Source organism: Pithys albifrons, chromosome 3 (genome assembly GCF_047495875.1).
Source record: "Pithys albifrons albifrons isolate INPA30051 chromosome 3, PitAlb_v1, whole genome shotgun sequence".
Classification (NCBI taxonomy): domain Eukaryota; kingdom Metazoa; phylum Chordata; class Aves; order Passeriformes; family Thamnophilidae; genus Pithys; species Pithys albifrons.
This window is the reverse complement of record NC_092460.1, coordinates 35,736,945-35,762,406: the sequence shown is the minus strand read 5'-3', so window position 1 is coordinate 35,762,406 and position 25,462 is coordinate 35,736,945. Positions and strand designations below refer to the sequence as shown.

At 40.1% G+C, this 25,462-nt stretch overlaps 1 protein-coding gene across 1 annotated transcript in view; it reads left to right on the top strand.

Moving 5' to 3' along the window:
- The window catches only part of PIK3C2G (phosphatidylinositol-4-phosphate 3-kinase catalytic subunit type 2 gamma), a 209,587-nt gene that overhangs the window by 166,408 nt on the left and 17,717 nt on the right, over positions 1-25,462 (top strand). The window contains exons 29-31 of the mRNA XM_071551366.1: positions 1,263-1,371; positions 9,614-9,689; positions 17,190-17,284. Of these exons, the coding sequence (XP_071407467.1) occupies positions 1,263-1,371; positions 9,614-9,689; positions 17,190-17,284 (280 nt within the window). The remainder of the gene's footprint in view (positions 1-1,262; positions 1,372-9,613; positions 9,690-17,189; positions 17,285-25,462) is intronic.

The following is a 25,462-nucleotide window of genomic DNA, read 5'->3' as shown; positions in this document are numbered from 1 at the left end:
GCTGTCATCCTAGTCCCTCACTGTTTTAATTGCAAACTAAGTTATACCAGCACTGAGTTTTTCCTTTCAAAAGGCTGCTCAAGTGTCCCTTTCCAATGTATCACATGCTAGACAGCTCCTTAGTCATTTGTCTGAAACCTTCAGATGCCTCTTGAGGTCTAGTGGATAAACAAGGTTGTAGCATAAAAAAGAGAGGTTTTTAAACAAGACACAGTTGACAATTTCCAGTGGGAGTAGTGGAACATGAAATATAACCAGATCAAAACTTCTAACTTTACCACATACATTAGAGGACATAAAGCATAATGTTAATTATGAATCCTACTATTAGCAATCCATACCACAAAGCTCACTATGTGCAATTAGCACAGATAGCTTTTCTAATGCTCCTTCAACCTGAGAGATAAATACCCTTTGTGAGGGCAAGGTTAACATAAATTGATTATGTGTATTGTTAAAAATCTAACCTTTTGACTGATCTATTGTGCATTGTCTCTAAAATGCAAAGATGATTCAAGTAAAAAAATATGAGGCTTTGACATTTATAACCACCAAAGCATTTGAAAATTGACATAAGGCCATTCTATGCATATGTGATTTATTTACTAAACTGAAATTAAATTAATCTTAATAAAAATTCAGCAAGACCATTACTTTTACTATTATTATTGTCATCGCTTTTGTTGGGATTGATTTTTTAGTATGATGATCATTTGTTTTCATATATTGCTTTTATTATGCTGGTACCTGAAATTACATATGGGATCAGGGACCTCCTCTGAAAAACTTATCTACCCTCTAAATAGCTGAGGTAAAAATGCAAGCAATGATATATTCATCAAATGTCACATTGTTTCTGTAAGTCTTTTTGGTACTCAATATTCTGTTGTAAGAGTGTGTGTAACATGAGCCCTGGGCTGAGATCAGAGATCTGTTGTGCAAAAAATGGGGAGAGCAGTGCTTTCCTATTTTCATAAAGGGCCAATTATTTAGATTATAAAATGACAGTAGCTGCTTTTACATTTTATTTATTTAATTGGGTTTTAATTAATTATTTCGTTGGGAAAAATGCTACAGGATGAAGAAAAATATCAGCAATTTATTAGAAGAACCAGAGTGAGAGGATAAATTATCCTCTGGACCCTGTACTCATCCCTTGCTCTACCTGCAAAAGTCTTCACTTTCTTCTGTTGAACAGAGCTGGAAATATTTTCAGCAAATACAGTACAAGAGTTATGCTTACAAATATTCTCATTTTGCAGGTTTCCCCACTCATGGCATTTACCTTTTACGGATCTTGAACATAAAAGAGTGAAGGATTTGAATCTCTATCTGAAGCAGCTATTAAGTGGCTCCAGGAAACTGGCTAATGTGAGCATTTCTAGTATTTTTTTTTAATTTGCATATGGCATTGTACTAGAAGATTCAGGAATTCTTCCATTGCCTCACTTGGGAAAGATTAAAAAATTACATAAAGGACACATCTTCTAATACAGCTGTTTTGGGATGGAGCCATTGCAGCATTCATCAAAACCTAAGAGAAAGACAAGTGAGAGTGAGAAATAGTTTATTAGACCTGACAGGGCATTTTTCAGAAAAAACTTTTCTTCCTTTTGCTGGCATCAAAAAGTAGTGATTCACTGAATTTTTGACAGAATGGAGTAGGTTCTGAGGAAAGTAATGTCTAAAAAAGGAGTAAGCTCTGAAATATTGAAAAGTCTGACTTGGACAGTTGTTAAATGAAAAGTTCCATTCTTTCATCCCAGAAAAACCCATTTCAAAATGTAGTTAGCATGTAGAAGAAACTGTTTTGCAAACATAAGACCAAATCCAGAATGTTTCAATATTATCAGATACATCATGTCTATTAAAATTGATGTTTTCTCATTTTTCATTCATTACTGCTTTCTGAGATTTGACGTTCTTCTCCTGTTTAAAAATGGAAAATTGAAATGGTAACAAACATTGCCTTTTCACTGTCTGGGCCAGGACAAAGCCATAGGCACCTCAGCATCGTAAAAGCCAGGGCTGAGAGCAGCACCCTGGGAAGCTGTTAAGTCCTGGTGTTGCATCACTTCAGAAGTTGAATGGACAATTACTGTCAGTGACATCAGGGACTGGGAGAAAGGAGCATCCTCCAGTGATCAGCTGTTGTCAAGAAAGCTGTCAGGCAGGAAAATGGTGGTTTACATTAGATCCCAGGCTTCTATAGGGGCCAGTAAATTCAAGCAAGAGGGCACGAGCTCATGTGTTCACCCTACGTTTCGCTTTCGGCACATCCTCTAGCAGAGCTTGGGCCTCTGCCAGGTAAGCCAGGTCATGGCCTGTGGTGTTAGGGCCATAGCTCAAACTGGGGCTGCTTTGGTTTAATAGCATAGACAGTCTAGGATACCAAAAGAGTATATGACGGCATGATTGTTCTCCAAAATTTCAAACATCTTGCAGGAAGAGAAAAATGTTTGCTGCCTAACTATACAGCTGTGACTGTGTAATGGAGATTGAAGAGGAAACTGTCCATATGCAAAATACACAGAAGTTTTCTTATTAATATGAATATAAATTCTGAGCCCTGAGTTGAAACTGAGAAGATTTCCAAAGAGGATATAAACTATTTGTCTCATAGAGTTACACCTAATTTGGTATGAACAGCTGAGCTGTGGGCTTGGCTCCCTTGACTGAACTTGCCAAAGTTTGGTTTGATTGGTGTGCAATTAAAATACAAGAAATTTCACCTCAACATGAGGAAGAATGTCTTTACACTGAGGGTGACAGAGCACTGGAACAGGTTGCCCAGGGAGATTGTGTAGTCTCCCTCCCTGGAGACATCCCAAACCCGCCTGGACACATTCCTGTGTCACCTGTTCTAGGTGACCCTGCCTTGGCAGGGGGAGTTGGCCTAGATAATCTCCAGAGGTCCCTTCCAGTCCTGACATTTCTGTGATTCCTTTATGTCACTCACACTAGGGTCGTGGTTTATTTTACATTAGCGCCTTTTGGTCACAGCTGAGGGAAAGCTGATATAAGCCAGTGACCTAGAAATGTAAAGCTGGGTATCTTCTGCTGTGCTCTGGGCTGCTGGAAGGTACAAGGATTTTCAATTTGGGCCAAGCACTGCTGTGTAGAAGCCTAATCTACAGCTGAAAAATTAGACTGCTTAAAGCTCTGGCATAGTAATAAAAATGTTTCCCGGTCCTGCACAGAAGCTCTGCTCTCCCTCCCACTCCCTGGTCTGTGCATGGGTTAGTGATCAGCCAGAGCAGCTGCCTTGCAGTGGGCTTCCTAATGCTCTCCATGCTCCCTTTATGGGCCTGCAACACCCTTGGAGCTGGGGACATGCTCCCAGCACATTGCTGCTGAGGCATGGCCACAACTAGGGGATTTGAAGGTACCTGTGGATGGACCTGCTTGGGAACATACATTGTTGTGGCTCTGAACAAGACCAGAGGAGCTATTTCCAGGCTAGTACAGCCTGCAGTGCTGGACCACGAGGAGAAGAAAGCAATTGTGTGCCTAAAAGGGCTGCACTGCTACTGGTGTGCTGGACTTGGAGGGCAAAATAACAAATGGAGCAATGAGCAGATTGTTCCCATCTGTAAAGTGCTACTGCATGTGGGAAATCATCTTGCTTTGCCACCATGCAGCTAACCTGCAATTCTATGATGATAACCTTTAAAGTTATTGATACTCCATAAACATTGAATCATTATTTTTACTTCAATATGCTTCTCCTGCTGGAGATGTGAGAAATTTAGAAAATACTGACGTGTTCTGACCCACTTAGAACAAGGAGACCAGTCGGTGGGTAATTTCCTTTGTATTCCCTTCATTTTTACTTTTAACTTTGGTACGGCTCTTTTAAAAGTGTCATGGTGTCTTCTTGGCTTAGCCTGAGTAGAAAGGCAAGCTAGAAGGCCTTCTTGGTAAAAAGAAATACAATTATTTTGTCTTTTTTTGTGCCTCTGACAACTTTGCAGTCAAATTTGTTGTTTTTCTCACATTGCTGGATCTGGCTGAAACCATTTAGTGAGTTGTCTGTTCTCAAGCATTACCAAACTTTCATTCCTATGATATAGTAAAACTGTGTAGGGAGAAATAATTAATTGATAAATTTGTGAAGAAATCTAGTAAGAACAGATGCCTGTGGAACAAGGCTCCTTTCACTTTCTTGCCACAGTCATTTCTTTATGCTGAAATGTACCTGTACTGTATTGTAGCTGTATTGTAGCAATACAGAACGCTGGAGTATTGTCTGAGATGGAGAGAAGAGCTTATATTTCATTATAAAATACCCTTGTTATCACTGTAAACACATTATCCTGATTGATTACACACCATTGTCAGCTCTGAAAAATTTAGTCCAGTCCACACAGGACTGACTACATGCTTGGTTCTACCAATTAAGTAACCATAAGTCCTAGAAATGAAGAAAGGATCAGATTATATTCAAATTCCTCCCTCAGTCAAGTCTTAAGTGCACTTTTTAGTCCAGACAAAGTTCTGATTATGAAAATTCTTCTATTTCGCTCAGCTCCAGCTGAGTGATAGGCTGGGTGGAGATTGCAGCCCAAATCTCATAATATAAATTGGGGCTGCCCTAGTGGCTTGTCATTCTATGGCTGTATTGTAGGAGGGTTATGTACTGCCTGGGGACTCATAAGCAAGGTAAGCCTCCATTAATTTAGTCTGCTTTATGCCCTGGTGCTAAACTACAGCATTCACAAAGCTGAATGTCTTCATGCTTATCTTGGAAAGACAACTTACATGTGGCTTGAGCATTGCAAGTGAAAAATCTAAAACTGACCCTAAGGCAATGTTTTATATCACAACTGTGTGCATGTGGTGCCCTCAGCCAGCTGGTAACATTGTATGGATAATCTTCCCATCTCTCATAATTTAAGAGATGTGGCATTTAATTTGTGGATATTATATAGTTGTTGATATAATAACTATAATAACTGGGTATTTCATAGTTATTGATAACACAGCTCAGACACTAGATGTGCATACTGACTTGCAAAACTACATAGTCTTAAATAAACTGATGGTATTTGTCCCATATCTTTCACATAGATTGGTTTTGTGTGCAAGTTCAGTGGGTTTGGCTATTTGAGGGGGTTTGTTTATCATGGTGGAAATATTTGGCAAACTAAGAGTCAGTGCAGGTGCCCAAGTAGGCTAATCATTAAATTAAAAACTAGGTCTTTTGGATTTTGAGTCTATAAAGATTTTCTAACTATCCAAATTAAGAACTTTGGGGGCAAAGACAAATCTAATGCAAGCAGATAAGCAAATAGTGACAGTGTTTCAGGTATGGATAGGTTCTATAAAGAGCTTTATGGTGACTTATAGGCTGTATAAAAGGGCTTTAATGAGGGTGCAAATGGAAATGATTGTAAATTATGTTCACTTATTTTCAAGCATACAGTAAAAATGAGGACCACAGCATTGTTGTAGAGTGAGTAATGTTTTACACTGTAAAAGTAATCAAGTTTGATAAGAGCTTCCCATTTTTCATTTCTGTTTTATTCACTGGCGGTACTTAGGATTTGCGGAGATGAGAAAATAACTCCCACACTGCCCATGTGGAGAAACAGAATGTGGTGGTACAAAGTGCCCCCAAGGTATACAGGTCCCTTGAACTTGCACCACCCCTGTACTGCTGCAGCAAGGCATCCAGCAGATCCAAAATGGGGAGGGTTCAAAGGCCTTTCTTTTCCTCTGTCCTTTCCTGAAGTTTTAAGAGCTGCACCAAGGTCAGCTTTTTCTGGTTTATTTCTTTCCTGCTGATTCTCCATCCTGTTAAAGTATAACATGCACATGGGTGTTCTCTGACCCCAGATCCACTCTAGCACAGTTGAAAAGAAAGCTGAAATCAGAGGGGAGGCTGCTTTTCTTTCTATCAAAATTAAATCTGGTTTGAAATCTCGCTGTGTTTCACTACCAGAGGAGTGCTTTTCTAGTTAGTCTCTGATGGAGAGCAGTAGGCAAATTCTGCTGTGCTACAGTGGTGCAGGGCTGTGCCAGCGCCCCTAATGCCACTCAAAGTTTTTATTTCAGTTGTATCCTTCTGTAAGTAGAGGTAGAATTTGTCCCTTTTGAGTTTAGTGACTGAAAAAAGGTGATGTGCTGAGTTTTAGCCAGGCTGGCCATATGTACCTGGCTGCTCCCCTCTAGGTTTAATGCTATTGAGTGACCTGCAAAATATCAACATTACCTATTAAAGACTGTCTTCTTAGGTAAGAATGGTTAGACAAATAATAGGAGTCTTTTCTAAGAATCCATAAGTGTGCGGAATTGTAGGAAATTTCCATTTGCTGATTTAAAGGTAAGAATTCCAGGGGCTGAAAGGGTAATTGCATGCTTGTGGTCATCCTCAGCATCTGTCTATCTGCCAAGACCATCACAGGGTCTGTAAGATTCCCACCAAGGGTCACATCTTTCTGGAAACAATTGCTTGTTTAGACATGGACTCTATCCTCTGGTTGCAGTGTGCTTTTGGTCATACATGTGTTCAAAGCTCTGAGATACCTGTTTCTTTTTAACACTGTAATTCGATGCATGTTTAATTGTAAGCATGTATGGTCCCATTACCTGAGGTCCAACTGATCAAGGTCCACAGATTTAGGAATCACCTAAAAGTTCAGTGTGTGCTTTGGTGGTCTATGCTTTGCAGATGGAAATCTAAATGGTGGAGTCCTGCAGCAGGCAGATAGCACAGTTCAGGGGGAAGTTGCTGTCTTACGAAAAATAGTGTGTAAAATGCTTCTCTCCCCAAACACATAGGAGACATCTCCCTCATTGCTTTTGAACCACTTAGCCCCGCACAGCCTGGTTCATCTACCCCTGCCACAGGACCAGTTCCATTTGGATTTTGCATTCCTTTTGCGAGCATTAGCCTTGCTGCTGCCCCCCAGACTTCAGTACCTGTTGAGTGTGATGGATACACAGGTTGGAAAGACTTTGCAGTCAGTGCTGTAGCACCAGCAGTGCACATGCCTGTCTTGTTCATGCCTGTTGTAAGATATCCCTGAACTCCACTTCTGTACTTAAACCAAATATCATTTATTTTCAGAGTATTGTCTCCTTTAGAATGAGATTTTGTCACTATTGTCTGAAACAATCTTTTCACCTCCTATTTACAAACCACTCAGTTCATGTATTTCCATTTATTGCAGAAAGAGTAGGTGTAGAAAAAGCAGAAAGAGCACCATGTTGCTCAGTGTGGATTTTTTTTAATTCTCTTTCAAGTCAGTTTGTGTGTCTTTCTTTCCAACTCCTGCTCACTTCTCTCAAGATTTTTGAACTTGAAGGGCTACTTGAGTCTCTGCTAATTTTCATGCTGTCAAATAAAGGCTGAGCTGCCAAAAATATACTCAGCCCTGGAGATTTCCTACACGTGGGACTTGTGCTGAAAGAGTGAATGAAGGTCCCACAGGGAATAACTTGCCCATTTAAAGCTACTGGAAACTGAAGCAGGTGTATGGGCTTTCCCCTGTAAGCTGTCTTCAGATGAGAGAATAATTAGTCATGCTCGTATGGGCAGGTGTATTGGCAGTCCACTGCTAATAGCTGTTGTATTTTGGGATTATTATGTAAATTCTCTCCCCTGCCACTTAACTGCCCAGGCCAGTGGTTAACAAAAGAAGCAGTTAACTGTTGATCGCTCGGGTGGGGGCAGGTTTGTCTCTTTTGGTTTTTTTTTTTTGATATTCTTCCCAGTCTTGGCTCGGCGGAACGGGGGAGTGGGGGCTCCAAGGAGGCAGCTGCCCTGCTGGTTACTGCTGGGGTTTTCCTGGCTGTCTCGCTGCTGCCTACCCCGGACTACTTTTTCGTGCCGCGCTGCTGCTGGTGCCTGCCTTGGATTTGCTTCTGGTTGCTCGTACCTTTCTGCTTCTTGTACGGGGAACACAGGGGGAAGAGACTGAGTCCATCTGAAAGCTCACTGCTCGTCTGTCTCGCTGGAGAGGGACTGAAACTCACTCTGCAGCCAGCCGGGCTGTGACATGGACACTTAAGTATAACCTTTTCTCCCGGAGAAAAAAACCTGCTGGGTTTTGTTGTTGTTTTGTTTTTTTCTTTCTCTTGTGGTGTTGGGGAAGTGGGTTGCACTAGTCTGTTTACATATAGCAGTTATCCTTCTTGTATTAAAATTCCTTTTCTTAAATTTGATAAAGAGTGGTGTGATTATCGTGGAGGAGGCCCCTCCCCTGCTTGTGGGTAAAACATTTTGGTTTTTCTTCCCCTCAAACCGAGACAATAGCTTAAAGATTTGTCATTCAATTCAAGGAAAACAATTCTGTTTGTTTCTCCATTTTTGCTCCTGATTTTTGTTTTAAAGAAACATCAGTGTGGGAGGAAAAACTCCAAACAGTAGAATGAAAAATGAAAGGGCACCTGTTAAACTAAATTCAGATTGCTAAATCTAATCTCTACAATGTACATACACATCTTGTTCCTCTGTCTGCTGTAACCACATGTTAATTCCTCACTAGCTGCATTTGCCACTACCCTCTTCCTTTTCTTTTTTTTTTCTTTGCACAAGTTACACCACGTCTTGTTGAATAGAAACAACACAAATGCTACATGAAGTACATCTTGCCGATAAGAGGCACATTATTTTCCACAGACTGGAAGAAAACAATAGTGACATTTTAGTGCTAGAATATGAAAAGTCTCTTGTTCTACCCATTCGTTACAGTGTCAGTCCAAGTAACATCAGCATGAACAGCAGTTCTAACCATCCTGAAGAGTGGCCATTCTGATACATGGCTTTATGGAAAAGCTAATAAAATGCAATTACTGTCCACCTTTGATTCAAAGTCACAAGAGTCCATTTCAGAATTCACGTTTTTATTGCCTTGCACAATACTCAAATCTGGGGATTTGGTTTATTGTTTTAATTCCCTACAGCTGAATGCAACTACCTGTTGTCTATGTTCACTAGAGCAGCACAGGTCAGTACATAAAAATAAAAGTTACAGTGCAGTACATTAGGTGGATTACTCTTTTAAACAGGATGGTGAAATATGATCATACTTTTCACTCTCCATGGTTTTCTGGTAGGATTTAACTCTGTATGGAGCTTTTCAGTGTAAGTGTCCATTAAGCTGCCATGTGAGGGGGGTTTACACAATTGCTGAGCCTCAGGGAGGCACACACGAGGTCGGAGGCTTGGGGTCATCCCGTGCCAAGGGCAAGTTTTGTGCTGACTACACAGCATAAAATGGTCTCCTGCATTTGTTTCACAAATGGACTGCTCTGTAAAAGTAGCTGCAGCTGCAAATGCAAATCTCCAGCTCCATACATTAAACAGGAGTGAAACTCTGTGGCCCACACAGCACACTGCTGTCTGGAGCATGTTGACAGAAAGGGCCCAGGTAGACACCAATGCAGCATCCTTGAGACAGTGGAAAGGGGCACCGTCATCTCCCCAAGGCCTGAGCAGAAGTCATTCCCTGAGTTCCTTGCCCATAACCATAGGGGAAAGGCTCCATTTTATTGCTAATTCTAGTATATACATTGAAAAATTGCCAGCAATTTTCTTGGAGGGGAATAATTTAAGGAACAAAGCACAACATATGGTACTACCTGCAGTATTTTTATTCTCTTTCAGAATGAGCTTGTACTCAGCTTCTTCCTGAACTGGTCCAAAAGTACCTCGGCAGAAGATTCATCATCTTTGGCCTTAGGTATGTGGGTTACCATCTTATTTTTTTTTCTAAGGAGGACTTCTGTAATAATGTTAACTATAATAATGCAAAGGTGAGTCTAGAGTGTTTAGGTAGGTTGTTTCCTTTTAAGACATAAAGATACCAACAAATAATTCCTGATTTCTCAAGGTCTCTGAAAATGTGTTGCTAATGTCACCTGTAGCTTTCTTTGTCTTAGACATATTCCCTTCAGCCTTGCTTTGTTTCTTTTTGAATAAACATGCCTATGTGCAAAGCAAAGGTTTATTTACATGAACTGTAGCAGGTTTCTTGTTCTACAAAACAAAATATTCAGAGAAGAATTTGGAGGAAAGGATGTGAGTCATGACAAGGCACAATGTGCTTGCACAAGCGAAGAAAATCAAGGGTGACTTCTAAAGTAATTTTCACAATGAGTGGAGCAGGTAAATAACAGAACATTATGCTAATGCTTAGGTATACATTATTAATGACAGTAGTAATTCCCTTCTTGCTAAATGAGATGCTGCACTGTTCCCTTAGCCTATCTAAACACTTAACCCATTTTTCTCTTCTGTCCAGCACCTAATTTAATCTCATTTCAGACATTACAATATTAAGAGCCAAAGCATAAACCGTAAAAAGTAAATTGTGAATGTTTATTGTACTCCACTGCCTTAGTTTTGCACTGAAAATAATCTTCCATAGTCAGATTTTAGGCAAAATAAATCTCATAAAGAAGTCTGCAGCTGCACTCTGCACCAAAACAATTCAGCTGGTTGTTATATGCTCCAAATGATAGGATCGTTTCCAAGATCATCAGTTTTCCACATTTCAGAAAGGAGTGCAAGTATCTCTGCATATTCAGTTTGCATGTCCATTAAGTTAATTTAATCCCTCTGCAGACAGAGGTTTCATCATCTCTTTTGCTGGGACCATTTTTTGTAATCCATCAGAACAAAATAAATCCCATTCTAGCTTCTCGGCCTTTGGAAGATTCCCCCTGTGTAGAGTTTATTTGATTAGGTCATGCCATTACCCTATTAAACCCGTTATGACTATTGAAAATTACTAATGGTTGCTCTAACTTTCACAAAGGCCCAAGGAGAAAATGCAAAGATGTCCTAGGTGTTAGGAACATACAAGGCTAAATCTTGTCACAGAAAATCCAAACCAGAATTCAACTGGAACATGTAGTCTGGGTCCATGAGCTGCATCTCTCTGTAGACATCTTTAACCAAAGACATACAGATGTGAGAGGGAGAGGAGGCACAAGGGACTTAAAGTCCTAAGTCTTTGGAAGAATTTTGACATTTCACTAATATTTAGGTGCCTAATTGTTACAGAGAATCCGGATGTAAAAGTCTTATGCAAAGGCATGAACTGAGTGTGCAGTGAAGTTGAGAAATAACTTGCAGCCTCATAATTCCTCCCATGGTGTCCTGAGCTGATATGGTCTAAAGGATAAGCCATCTATTTTTGTTGTCAGTGACAGGAAAATCAAGGCAGAGAATAAAGAAACAGAGGCAAAAATGTGTTTAGTGGGTGGGGTGGTTGATGAAAGCTGTGTCACAGGTAACCCAATCTGTTCCTTCACTATACAGTTAGTGGAGGTGAGGGTCACAACCTGGCCAGGGAAGATTAATGTGTGTCTAGCCTTGAGCAATGTGGTTACAGGGGGATTGTTTTCTTCCTCTTCAAGAACTCTACCTTTTAAAGTTTGGGCATTTTATTCCAACACTCAGGGCAAAACCTTTGTTTAATACAGGAGAAAATAACAAGGGAAACCCAAAACACAAAAACCACACCTTCCTTTAGTCCAGAAAACTGATAGCTATCATTTATTGAATACCAGTAGCATAGAAGGTCCAAATCAGGACCCAATGAGCTTAGACCTTGTAAAAACAAGAATTGTGGGCTGAGTTGCTCTGGATACTGCACCACTTGTGGTCAGCAACAAGGATTGACAGTCAGTTGTGGTGAATTGTGGAAGAAGGTGAGCTTAGCTGTAAATGAGTTACCTCAGATATCAAAGCCATGCATGTGCTAATTACCCACTTGAAAAATTATTTTCATATATGTTCATCTATTCTTCACCTGGTTGTTGGAGTTGGGCTGCTACCATAGCCTGGTGAGTTCACTGAAATCTTTGCTGCAGGGCATTTGCACACAGCTTTCATCTAGAGGAGACACAAGTCCAGCCAAGGCAAGAGGCCAAGCTGCTAGATAGAAAACAAGGAGTTGGTGGGAAGAGCACAGTGGCCCTGGAGGTTCTTGCTTACTGAGGGTGCCCAGAAACACACTTGATTTGAAAGTAAACTCTGTAGTAAAGCCAGAGTCAGTCTGGGGAGGAATTAAGTTTACAGAGCCTGCAGGAGAGAGGTAATTACCTTGAAAAAAATATATTCTTCACCCACAAATTTCATTGCTTTCTGAGGTTACAAGGGTCTTAATATTTGTCGGGTTTGAAAAATAACTCAGGTTTAATATGGGCTGTACCTTTGCATGGATGTGGTGATTTCTTTCTTAGCATTTATGCAAGCAAATCATCTGTCTCTTGGTTAGGATCAATATAAAATAAAATTAATGCCCAATAGGATCAGGTTATGAATTCTGATCAAACAAGCATCTTTCTCTTACACTGCTTTAATTTATAAATGTTGTAGGTAATTGCACTTACTAAAGTAAAATAAAAATTAAAATTTATGAATTTGTACTGTGCTCCTAGCAATGAAGAGATTAGAAATCAGTGCTAAATTTACTTTGACACAAATACTGCATCAGTACTCCCAGTGGGGTGAATTCTGAATTACACTGAATATTGTCAACATTTCATTATACCCACCCCACTACAAGGCAGTGAGAGCAGATAGAGCAGATATCAGGAATTATCTCACAGCCAGCCCTTAAATAAAAAAGAGAAAGAAAATCTATCAAAAACATTTTATATCAGTCTTGTTTATTTTTCTTCTCTTGAGTTTATATCTCCTGAAAATATTAATAATTCAGACTGGTTTGGGTTTGCTATGAGTTATGACTTTGTACAGCCATGGCCCAGTTCTGGCATGTTTAATTAGTGCTCCATGTGTTTCTATGGCTTCTGTCCTTTTAGTGCAGTAGAGGAACTGGCTCTGTGTCCTTCTAAAGGAAGATCCAAACTTTTCAAGATAACTGTTGCACAGTATTCCTCCCCATGCACGATCACAGTCCTCATGAGTAGACCTGAGGAGAACAGGCTGGTTTGCTCAGGTTACATAGGGTTTTGGTCTTCTGAAGTTGCTCATTCTTGATGTAAAGCTTTTCCACAAGTTGTGTTCATGGTCTAGTCACATATAGATTCTTTTGCTGGCCGTAAGCACCTCTGGCTGGCTTGGAGGACAAAACCACTGAGATAGTCAAGGTGTTTACAGCTGACTATATGAAATCAGGTACATTGGAGGCTCAGAAACCCAAGCTGTAGCTAAAGCAGGCAGATGGTTGGCTCAGGGCGTTCAACCCCAGCCCTGGAAAACCAAACAGGTTCCAGTACTCTTTGATGTCAGATGTCAAAACAGGCTGTCACGAAGAAAGAAGGTCTAAGATAAATCTGAGGGTGTAGAATACAGAATAATACTGAACTCCCTAATGGCAGTGTGTTGACACTTAGCTAATTAATTTATTCAGATTGCTTTGCAGTTCACGTGTGAAATGCAATGTATTATTAAATTATAGTTTCCCTATTGATTTTCTCGGTAGCAACTTCCTCACTGTTTATATTCCTCTTGCGTTGTGCAAAGTGTATTGCAGAGCTTATTTGAAAATGCTGCTAATGAAAACATTGCACAAATGATAGAATATAGTTCTCCAGCATGCAAGAAAAGACCATCTAGATAAAGAAAAAAGCTGCATACTTGACTACTGTGAAGATCATTTCACCTTCAGTAGAAATCTCAACACTAATTGCCTTCATTTTGTCATTTGAAAAGATGAAAGGACCCACAGTTTTCTCATGTTTATGTTCCTTGATAAGAGATTATAAACTGGCACGGTGTTTGAGTTTGTCTGAGTTCTCATTTGCTATCTGACAGCTTCTGTGTTGACACCAGTGAGTGAAGAATCTACCCCTGGGAGGAAAATCTTTCATCAGTCCTAGTCAGTGCAGCTTTGTCCTATATCTACAACAGACCAGTATTTGGTCTTTGTCTATAATGGAGTGCAAGTAGAGCATGACCTGCCTGAAAATGCAGGGCCTGAGTTCAAGTCCATCTGCCCAAGCTGGATGGATTGGAAGTAATTATTGTATGTGTATCCTATTATCATTTGAAGCTAAAATCACGTGAACTTCAAAGGGGCTGTGATTTAGCACTGAGTGTGGGAAAACCTAAAATATACCAGCTTAGAGTAACTCACTGTATTATGAAATATAAGTTATAGACATTTCTTCCATTTTATCACATTTCCCATGCCCTATTATTTTTTCTTTCCCTTCCTTTTATTTTTTCCATTAATACCCAGTTTATCACATAGTAAGAGCAAATATTTTAGTAATAGTCATGCACATAGAGTCTGTTTCAGACTTCCTTTTACATATTGTTAGAAACTTATTTACATTTATTATTTAAAAGTAATTTTTTTTAAAAAATTAAACATGGCCAAATCCCACAGAGAAGTTCCTTGACTGGATATATGACCGCACTGTAAAAGTTAAGTAATGCAAAAAAAGGCACTGGTAATGCTGGTAGGAGAGGGAAGGCACAGGGATCAGCAGGGTTGTGATGATGTAATTTAGCCTCTGAAATGCTTAACTGCTCTTGATTCTTGATTAACCACTCAGGGTGACTCACTGCAATTCACAAAATTAACAGAGCCCCACAAGTGAATTATGCCTTTACACTAAAACACAACTTCCTTTGTGTTATGCTGTGTGTAATCATCATCATCACGGCTAGGCTTCGAGAATGAAGATTTGGGAAAGGCTCTGCTCACATGGGTGTGTCCTTTGAGCCTGTGCAGTGGATTTTTTAGGTGAGCCATAGTGTGCACAGAACTGGCCCCAACCTTTAACTCTTAAGGTTCATCTGCCACAGTCAAGCGAGTTTGGACGGTGACAGTGAAGTCCTCAGGACTAGAACCTACACCCCCCGGTATTCCCGGGAGGTCTCCCATCCAAGTACTAACCTGGGCTGACCCTGCTTAGCTTCGGAGATCTGATGGGGAATAATGGTCTAGAATTCGACACGTCTGTTGCAACATAGAGGCAAGAGGACTCACAACTTTAAAAAAAAAAAAAAAGGTAAAGTTTCTTTGCATGAAGAGAGGAGGAACTAATTTTTATGGACTTCTTATTACCCTGGAAAAAACCTCGGCATTGTCTGGTTCATGGAGTTTTCATCTCCTCTCCCCCCTGCTCTTATTTGCATACCACAAGAAATTAAATAAGGTACAGTCTTGCCAAGTGATTTGTCAAAGTTCATAAGGGAGAATAACAAATGAAGAGCTGCAACTCAGTCTTCTAACTCTCAGCTTAGTGATTTCTGCTCAAGATTTCAATTCAATTAAAGAGTTTTTCAGGCCCTTCTCTAATTAGGATGTGATTAAAAATGTATTTTTGTAATCTCTAAAGGGACAAAATTGGAGATGGATTCATATTCTAAAATTCCAAACATCAGAAACTCAGAAGTGTTGTTATCCAGGCTGCCTGGAAAAATTATATTATGGCAGTTGCATGTACACATTGTGTTCCTTTAAATTCATTTTAATTCCTTTCCTTAGGATAAATGGCAATTTCACTGGCTCTCTGGCTGCCAATAGTACATGACACCACCATCATTCTGTCTGCTTCGCAGTTATTTTAGTCACTGTTCACTACAGAGGTTACACGTTTGGTTCCTTCAGAAAAAAACACAGCCAGTGTTGTGTATTCATTATAACTTCCCCTCTGCTGCCTACTCTGCTGAAACACAGGGGAAACGCTGAGGAGAGGGAGTTTGATTTCTTGCTCTCACAACACTGACTGTAAGAGCTCGGCTGCATGTGTGGGAAGGAGAGAGCATGAGTGTGACAGAGTGCACAGGTGTCTGCTGGGGCTGGAAGGGAGAGGTGGGAGCCCTGCCTGCTGCCGAGGGTCAGCAGTCCTGATGCTCTCTGAAAAGCCTCTTGTTGACAGCGCCTAACCCTCATGCATGATAGCTGTTCTTTCATTCTCATCATCATTTCTCATTCCTTCTGCTTCTTAGAAGATATGTTTTTTTAAAGAATTAATTGCTGCTATGTTCTCTTGTCTCATGTCATTATCTCACTCTGCAGTGGGTTTAAGGCTGGTGTGTCAGTGACAGATCCCGAGGTGCATGCAGGGGGGAAGGACTTCTCTGTCTGAGGTCTCAAGCTCAGCTAATTCTTGAATGGGGAGGCAGGAGAACAGACCCCCAGCTCACGAGGCATCACTGTTTTGTCCTAAAAGTTAGCAGGACAGTTCTTATTTTTTCAAGCACAGTAAATACGTAATACTGGTTGTAATACAGCTTTGGTCTAACTAAGTGAAGCTCTGTTTGCGTAAGTAAAACCAGGTTACTTCACACAGGCAATGTCTGGACTGTCTGTGACTGTGACCACGTGGGGAGGACCCCAGGTCTCAGACTAGGTGGTGCAAAACGGCTCATGACCACCCTGCTCAGGTGAAACACTGCCAGATAAGAAGGTCAGACAGACATCAAGGAGGGCTTGTGTTCACCGTTACCTGGTTTACTGTGCTAAAAGGCAGCTGTAGTTTCTTTGCTGTCTCTGTGGGACAAGTAAACCACCTTACCTACCCAGCTTCAAGGACACACCTTTGGGGCAGTGAGGACAGCTGGCTCAGTGCCTCAGCAGAGAGATGGAATGAGACACGGTTAGTCATTTCTTCTGCATTAGGGGACTGATCCTTCTTGCTTGGAAAATGAAAAATGTTTTTTTTTCAGTGGGAGTGGAGTTAAAGTTTATCTTAGTAGAAAAATCTATGAAAGCAATAGGTTGCATGAAAACCACCCTGGAACAGTAAAAGTACAGAATGAGAAAGGGAGAATTTATGTATGACAGATGTAGATGTTGTTTCTCTAATTTGTTTTGGAACTAGTTGGGAAACTTGCTCTGTTTTCTTTCCTTTCTTTTTCTTTTTTTGTTTTTTCTGTTGGGAACTGAAAAAAAAAAATCCAGTGTTTTTAACCAGACAAGAGCTCTGCATCAGTAGTGAATAATGTCATCAATGACTGCCAAAAAAACACCCAATTATTTGTCACTCAAGCATAAATTTCCCACTGAATTTCAGATTGATGGCAATTAGAAAACAAAAAATCTCACTGTCAGTTCATAAACAGGAAAGAAAATGAGCACTGCATGTCAGACCACTTTCTTCCATCACACCCCTTATCTGTGTCCTAATTTCATCCCTGATTTAAACATGTAGTAGATTCTTTTTATATATTAGTTTATGTACACTTAAATATTTTACAGATCTACTTCCTCTGTGGTGCTAACTAAAAAATCCAACTATCTGGCATTTTTTAGGTCCTCAGTCAACTGGTCATAAGCCTGGAGTACAATTAGTCATATCCTACGAGAACACACGCCTGACAATAATGTTGAAACACATGAGGAACATTGTGAGTACTTTCATTGTGATGTATAGTTCATAAGTCCTTGTATTTGCAGAGTACTGTGAAAACATTAATCTTCCCCTTTCTAGGATAAGTAATTTTAGCTCAAAGTAATGACAGTACTGCTCTGTCATCATTTAACAATTTTTTTTTTCATTTGAGCTCACTCAGTATGGTGTGGGACAGGTACAGAAACTGGGTTTCCTGAGTGGCTGGTAATGGTCTTTTCCAGGAAAACCAATTTTGATACTGTTTTGGCCCTCTCAGCTGACACATTTTGATACCAGTCAGATATGAGGCACTGAGCAGCAGCATGACTTTTTGTAGCATGTCAGTCTGGAATCATGGATTGATTATCCATACATTTCCTTCTAGTCCAGCATGACTGTCTATGAACAGGGCAGAGCTCAGCAGAGAGAGCAGTGGTGTATTTTAACCAGCAATGTCATTTGGTGGGGTGATGCTCAGCTTCATAACACAGCCTCTGTCAGGAGGCTGAGAGGTAAGTGCTGTGTGTTCCTGGAGCCTGGCTATGGCAGGGGGAAGCTGGCAGTGCTCCTGCAGCAGAAGGCAGGTGGAATTGGCTGATAAAGTGTCTTGAGAGACCTCCCTGGGTCACGTGTGATCTCTCAGCTGAGGGAGCATGTCAGTTGTTCTGTAATGAGTTCAGCACCCAGGTGTGCTCTTGAATTCTCAGTGGCTCACATCTCAAGTAATGGTTGTGCCAAGAGATCCCATCTTTGTTTAGCTAGGGATTAAAGCATTTATTAACTGGTGTGGGTTCTCTTTGCATACACTGATACCACCTCCATCCCAAAGTGGATTGCAACAGGTTTCCATAAATGGGGCCAAAGTAAGGAGTTTATGTGAGCACTAACCAGTAATAAAATAAGGCCAAATGCTTAAGTAGTTGTATGAGACACATGAGGTTTATGTAGCTCTGACTGTTCTCTCTTGGCCACTCTGGCTTCTGATTTGCAATTCAAGCATGTTCATTTTGGTCTGTAACATCTAAGACATCTCTGTCCTGAGACTTGTTTTCTGTTTCCTGTGTGCCACTTTGACAGGTGAGATCAGCCTTCACTGACAGGTTCAATTTAGAAAACTTTACCTTCAGGATGTATCATAAGACCCTCTTTATTTTTTCTGTGGTGCTTTTTAAATGTAAATGACTTCGATAAACTTTTGGTAAGTTCTAGTGTGTAGGAGGGGTATATTTAAGTGGTTGCCGTGCTGATGATGCCATTGAGGGATCAAGCAGGTGTGGAGATGCACAGAAACAGAGTTAATGGGTGTTGGAATTAGTCTTTCTACTTATTTCTATCATTTGAAGTGTATAGGCTCGTAACTGTTCTGCACAAGTTCCAGCCATTTAATTAGGTTAAAATAAATTACAGCACAGATAGCAGTGTAGTGTAAACGTGAAATCCAGAGTTCAGTTCTCTTCATTTTTTGGAAAGGGACAATATAACTTTAAGTTTTAGTCTGCTTTTGTAAGTAGGCAACTAGAATCCATTTTAGTGAGTTTGCAGAGAAGTGGTAGGAGTCCCACTCTGTAAGACTGGCAATGATTCATGACTTGAAAATAAGGTCATTGTTTTGGCAGCCTAACCTAGGCAATCATGTTTTTAAATCTTGGGCATCCAATTCCTTCCTTCCATCTGGCCATCCATCCTTCATCATCTGATCTTAAATATGAAATAGTAGTGCTTCGGGATACCGTGATACTGGACTGACTTCAGACTGGCAACCTGTAATAGGAAGGTTCTTAATCCCATTAGTAATCTTGTCATCTTTTCAGTCATATAGATCCAACTTTCTGAAGTGCTCTCTTTTCTTTTTCCTTGCCTTGCCTTGCGTTGCCTTGCCTTTTTTTGGTTGAGCTGAACAGGGTTTTTAAAAGTATGCCAAGATCATAGATTATTCAAGGCATGTTAAAGCTATTTCAAGTATATTCAGTCTTTTGCAGAATCTCCCTAATTATATTTTAGTTGTTCATCTGTGCAGAGATTACTTTGCTATCTTGTTTTATTCCATATATTATAGTAAATAATTTTTGTGCTTCTCTTCTCTATTTAATTTATGTCTGTAAAGAGATTTTATGATGTGTTCAGATGTAAAAATAATTGTAGTAGGCCAAATTAATCCCAAACAGAGCTTCACAGAACTGACAGAAACTGTGATAGAGACATTCGATCCATGTAAATAAATTTTATTTAGTATTTGTGTGGGTTTACGTCTAGGGGTTTTAATAGGACTTCTAGATTGTGTTGTGAAAATCCTTTATTGATGCACAATTCACAAGGGGCTTCCTAAGGAGCTGGTGTTTATAGCCATTGTCAAGTGTCACCCCTTCTTTACAGGAGGAAGCCAAGAGACTGCAATACTATAGCTTTGCAGGCACTTTTCCTGAAGGAAATTTCCCCTCTCATCTGGAATGTCATAGAGGAAAAATGCTATAGCAGTGGAGAGCTATAGGTGCAGCATGGACTCCCCAGTGCAGGCACTTCTGATCTGATGCACCCACATGTGCCAGATTTGCTGCAGACCACAAGTCAGTTATCCCTAGATCAGCTTCACAACATCCTCTCCCTTACCACCGTGACATTTCAGGCATGCATTAGGAAAGCCTGTCCTGCTTGAAGAAAACTTTATCAAAAATTCTTCAAAGACAAATATTGGAGAAGAACAGCCTTATAGATTTTGGGACTGGAAAGGACCATTAACCTAATCAAACCTTCTGTAAAGAGAAAGCTGTATTTTTTCACTGAGAAAATGCTTGCAGCCAAGGAAACTGTTTGAACACAGAGATGTTAAGACTGGTTGTTAATGTTTGCCTACAGTTTAAGACTGTGGGTGCACAATGAAGACAAGTTCCTTTAAACAGATATTTATAAGATACTAAAAATGTTTCAGTCTCAAGATTCCCTTTAGCAATTCATGGTTTCATTTGAATTCTGAGATTCTGTAAGTCAGATGGCTTTCTGCTTCTTCTTATGATTTGAATGGCATCACCATGACTGCTGAGGGAAAAAAAGTTTAAATCCAACTACCTTAATAAAGTGAGGCTGGGATAGAAGGAAACATTTGTATAGGGATGAAAACCATAGAGCCCTGTAGTGTTTGGCCTCTGAAGTCACGGAGGATGTGGCAGCTGGAGGGGATGAGACAGGGCAGGCTTATTCTTCACACACAATAGCACAGTACGTGGCAAAGCGCTATAAGTGGTCTTAGGAGGAAAATACAGGAGCCCAGGGGAGGTTTGATTTGGCATCTGAAAGGATTTGTTAGCTAAGAACAAAACCAGTCCAATTGTGGCAGCAACAATACTCAGAAAACCAGCAGTAGGCAGGAACAGGAGCACAGGGAGCGCTCATCTACCTTAATAATGTGGCTTGTAGATCAGCACAGGTGTGGAGATGGATTTATGAAAATTGATATACACATAAGTTTTGAACTTGAAATGTTCAGGTTCAATTCCATTCATCTGTATTAACCAACACAGAGAATGGGGAATATCAAGACCCTACCAGGTCTCAAACAGGGCAGACTGTGAGCTAGATTAGTTCCACACAGCCAAATACAGGCAGGCTGCTGGTGCTGCTGGGCTTGCCCACTCCTCAAAAAAACCACCAGAGGCAACAGAAGAAGCCACTTTGGAAGTTCATGAGTTTGGCTAACATATTTCCTTGCCTGTTTCACAGCTGTTCAGCATTGGCTCAGGAGGAAGTCTGCTTTTCCTGCTCATTTCATTACCATGACTTCAGGCATGCCCTGTTTTCCCAGATAAGCAGCTAAACTTTCAATCCTCACTGCTAAACATTTTTGCCCATTACTTCTTGTGGACAGAATAACTCCTCAGGGCTAGAGGGGAGGAGAAACAAAGCCAACGTATCCTCAACCTCATGCCAATAAATGTAAAATGTTACTAGAATTCAGGAAAGCGTGCGTGGGTGATGAATTCAGAACCAGTTTTACAGGGGGAAAATTTGCTGGAAGAAAAATAAACTCCTACAGATCTTTGCAAAACTACTTCCAGCTTTCCTTTTATAAAAGCTCTGAAGCTGTCATGTACCACTCTTGGTGATTAATGATTCTGGGATAGCTGATATGTGGGTGACGAATTTAGTAATCAGCTTTAGGCTTACACAGACATCCAGCCTCTTTCCGTTCCATGTCCTATGCAATCCAAGTACAAATTGCTTCCAAAAATGTTTGTGAGATGTGATGGCTTAAATGTGTTGGGAAGAAAGGTGAGAGCCAAGCTTTCCCAAAACCAAAGGGGTGAAATTTAAGCCTGCAGGTACAGGGCTGTAGGGGAGTTCCCAGATACAGTACAGGTAGATGCTCTGCTACCTTTGCTGGGTTTTGTCTGCAGCTTGATTGGGTAAGGCTTGGGGATTTTTCTTCAGTCTTGGTTGGTTCCCATGGTTCCTCTCATGAGCTTACCAACTTTTACACTTTATGACTATCATTATATAAATTTCAATGAAAAATATACACTACCTGCCAAGAACGCAATGCCTGCCAGCTAAATAAAAAGCTACATTATCCTTTCAGAATATTTATGAATGTATATGGCTTTCCTTGCTGCAGCCCATGGATCAGTCAGCAGTGATTGGAATGAAGTTGCATAGGGAGGCAAGCCTGGTCATCCAAGGATGGAAAACAAGTAGAAAAAAAAATCTCCTTGAGCTGAACAACAGTTATCCAGAGAGTATCAGTGACAGAATGAAATCAGCAGCTTGGCTGATAGAGGGAGGTAACACATTCAGATGAAGTTCTCCCTAGACTGGTGCAGGAAAACAAAATAAAAAGTCATGGGAAAAGAGCTCTTGTACTAACTCTAGTTTTTAAAGAATTTGGATTCAATTTTATAGTCATAGAAAATGCTTTTATTTTTTCAATGAAAGAAAATTAGCTTAGATAGACTATGTTCTCTTTTAGACTGAAAATTAGCTGAACACCTCTAAACAAAGTTTGCTACTACTCAGCAGCAGTTTATATTGGAAAGAGATGAGGTCTGTTCTTGTGGCACAGGGATTACTGTTGGATTCATACATATTTGTTATGAAAGGTGTTTGACAAATATGTTGTACAGAAAGTTGTGTTATTTTTTCTCGTTAAACCCCTTAATCTGTCACAGTCACAGTACTGCCTCAGCTCTAAATTATAACAGCTCATTTTTAAATAAGTAACTCCTTACATAGATGATATGTGTTGAATAAGGAAAAAAAAACAACAAGCAGTGAGCTCTGTTTAATAATATGAGTGATCTGGGAGATGAAAGCGAACATAAATTAAATTTGCCACTGGTTGCAAATGAAGAAGACATCAAAAATAATAGTGGAGACAGAGCAAGATCAAGAGAATGAAAGTAATTTCCATAGCCCTACAACCATCTTGGACAAATGAAAAGTATTTCCTCAGGGAGGTAGAGATCTATACCCCACAGTAATGTGAAGATAAAACAAGCGAATGGTGAGACATGAGGTTGCTCTGAGATGCCAATGAGAAAGGCCAGATCCTGGTGTCATAGTGCAGAAAGAAAGTAGTTCATCTTTTTAAGGCTTTGATAGCAACATATTTCTCTCAGGATTTTTTTTTAACTAGAATACAAGTTCAAAGAACTATTCTCAGTAGGGTTACTTGGGAGTGATTGTTTCTTCAGGAGTGATTTATGGTTACTAAAATTTAACTTAGTTAAAACAGACTAACACGGACACAAGTCAATTGTGCCAATATTTAAGGGAGAAGGTGGCAAGGTTCAAGAAGAATTACTTACAACATTGAGCAAAAGCGTAAGTAGAAGTAATGAGAATTAATTAAGGAGCAGAAGTCGCATGCCTCCTATAATGAAATGCTTTCTTGCAAAGGGATATGGCAAGTTCTAGAATAATCAAAAGAAAAGTGGATGGAGCTCTTCACAGTTTGAGAAATTAAAAATAGTCTGGATCAGGTATATACTGACTTTTGTAATTAATTAAGAAAGTGAGAAGAAAAATAGAGCAGGATAAAGACACAGATAACAGTCTCACTGTTCTTTGTGCATTTTTATATTTGCTTACTATCTGGGCCTAGGCAAGGAGAGAAAATAATATGTATGTGACAAAAAGATAAAAACAGAACAGCATTTGCTTATGTTTCTTTTCTCTAAAGCTAATTTTCTTTCATGCCCTTTAACAGTCAGCAATGCTCTTAATCCTGAGTGTTTTCAAAGGGAAAGTGAAATGGGGTTTTGTCTTATGTGCTTGTTCTCTGTACTTTATTCAAAAGAAAGAAATTCTGGGATCTATGTTTCTAAGGGTCAAACTCAATCAGTCTTAGCCAGTGTCTTAGACTCTAAGATTAAATAGTCATTTGAAAATTAAGTGTTTTAAGCACAACAATAATATAGGGTTGAAAGCAATGGAATTTAGTTTCTTTATGGGTTTGGTGGTAATTCTGAAATAAGACCACCAGAGACTGGTTCATGAAATCCGCTGTCTGCATTATACATCCTGCTCCAACATTGCTTATCCACATAATAATAATATTTTAAAGCATGACTGAACCTTGCTTCTTTCATCTATGTACATAAAAAAAGCAGAGTTAAATTACTTAAAGATCTAGAACCTTGAATGTCTTGTTAACCTCTTTCACTTACAGCAAAAAAACCCAAACCAACTATGTGATTCTTGCTCAAATCTTTTACTGGGAGTTGTACATTTACTTAATAGATTCGCACTATGGTTATATAATCACCTGTTTTACATTATTTTTGCAGCCTTAGTGACTTTTGTTTGTGCCCACATGGAGCTATACAGAGCACCCAGTAATATAGTCCTGAGCATTGGTGAAGGGCCAGAGGTTTGTCAGAGTTCAGAGATAGAATTAGCTCTGAGTGGGCTGGGTAGGGACACAAGCCATTCTTTTTCTATGTTGTTTGTTCAGAAACAGTAATAAACACAGACAAAGCTGTGTCATTACTTGCTGGAGCTAAATTCCATCCCTTCTTGCCTGCTGCTGCTGCTGGCCTGTAAAAGGCAAGAGCCTGTTTTACATGACAGTCATAGTCCTGTGGTTTTACGAACTCTTGCCCATTCCGTTTGGAACTGTCTGCCCTGATATACAACTTTTCTGGATCATCGAGACAATAAATTCTTCCTTTTAAACATGGCATCAGTGGTACACTTCAGTGCATTTCTTCTCCTTTCTGGTTTCAGAGCTCTATAAAGGCTTGGGAGAGAAACTCTTGTGACCTTGGTATCACAGCCAGCTTTTATTTTATTTACTTCATTTAAGCAGAGTTAGATGGGCTTTCCTCTCAAATGACTGAAGCAGATCAGAAACTTTTTATGTAGTTCTTAGAAAGCCCTGAATCTTTCAGGATCCAGCCAGTTTCCCATCACTGTCTTTCTCCTTAAAAAACCAACAATCAAACAAAACCTGGTTTTGTTAAATATTAAAAAGTAATTCTTGTTCACTTTGAAAATCCCACTGTCTGTGTTCCTTGGTCTACTTGGAGTGGGAATCAGTTTGAAACTAAGGTGCTTAGATACATGATGTGATGGAATCACATTTCCATCACGTTGTCATGGATCAGCTGCCTGACCATGGTTGTTTCAAATACCATGAATTATTTTGCTAGACCTCCAGTGACCACTGCAGAATGGTCCATTCTCCCATAAAGCCTATGTCATATTTACAGCTCCACACGCACCTTCTGTCATCTGTGGTGACGTAAGGCAGCAGTATTTTAGAAACTGGATCCTCGCCTAGATGACTAAGCTCTCATTTGATCAGTGGAGACTTAAACCCCAGTTCATTTTCCTGAGTATACAGGAGATGACCAAACATGTCCCCTCTGGCCAGCAGCTGCCACTGTAGGAGAGGAGGGCCCAGGTAAGTCCTGTGTCATGTCTGGCAGTTTCTGCAGATATCTCAATCGTCTTATGTGTCTCAAATGGGGCCAGGCACCAACATGGGGGCAATGTAACCAAGCCAAGCCAGGAGATATCCACAGTATGAAAGGTTGAATCTTTTCCTGGCCTCCTTCCTCAACAGCATTACAGAGATCAGTTCAAACTTTTCAGAACACTTATATACCTTCCTCACGTACACACCAGGACAGGTGAGCACCAAGACATTTTGCCCAGGACTGGTGTATTCATTGCAGAGTGTTAACTGAGATGCTTTCCCTAC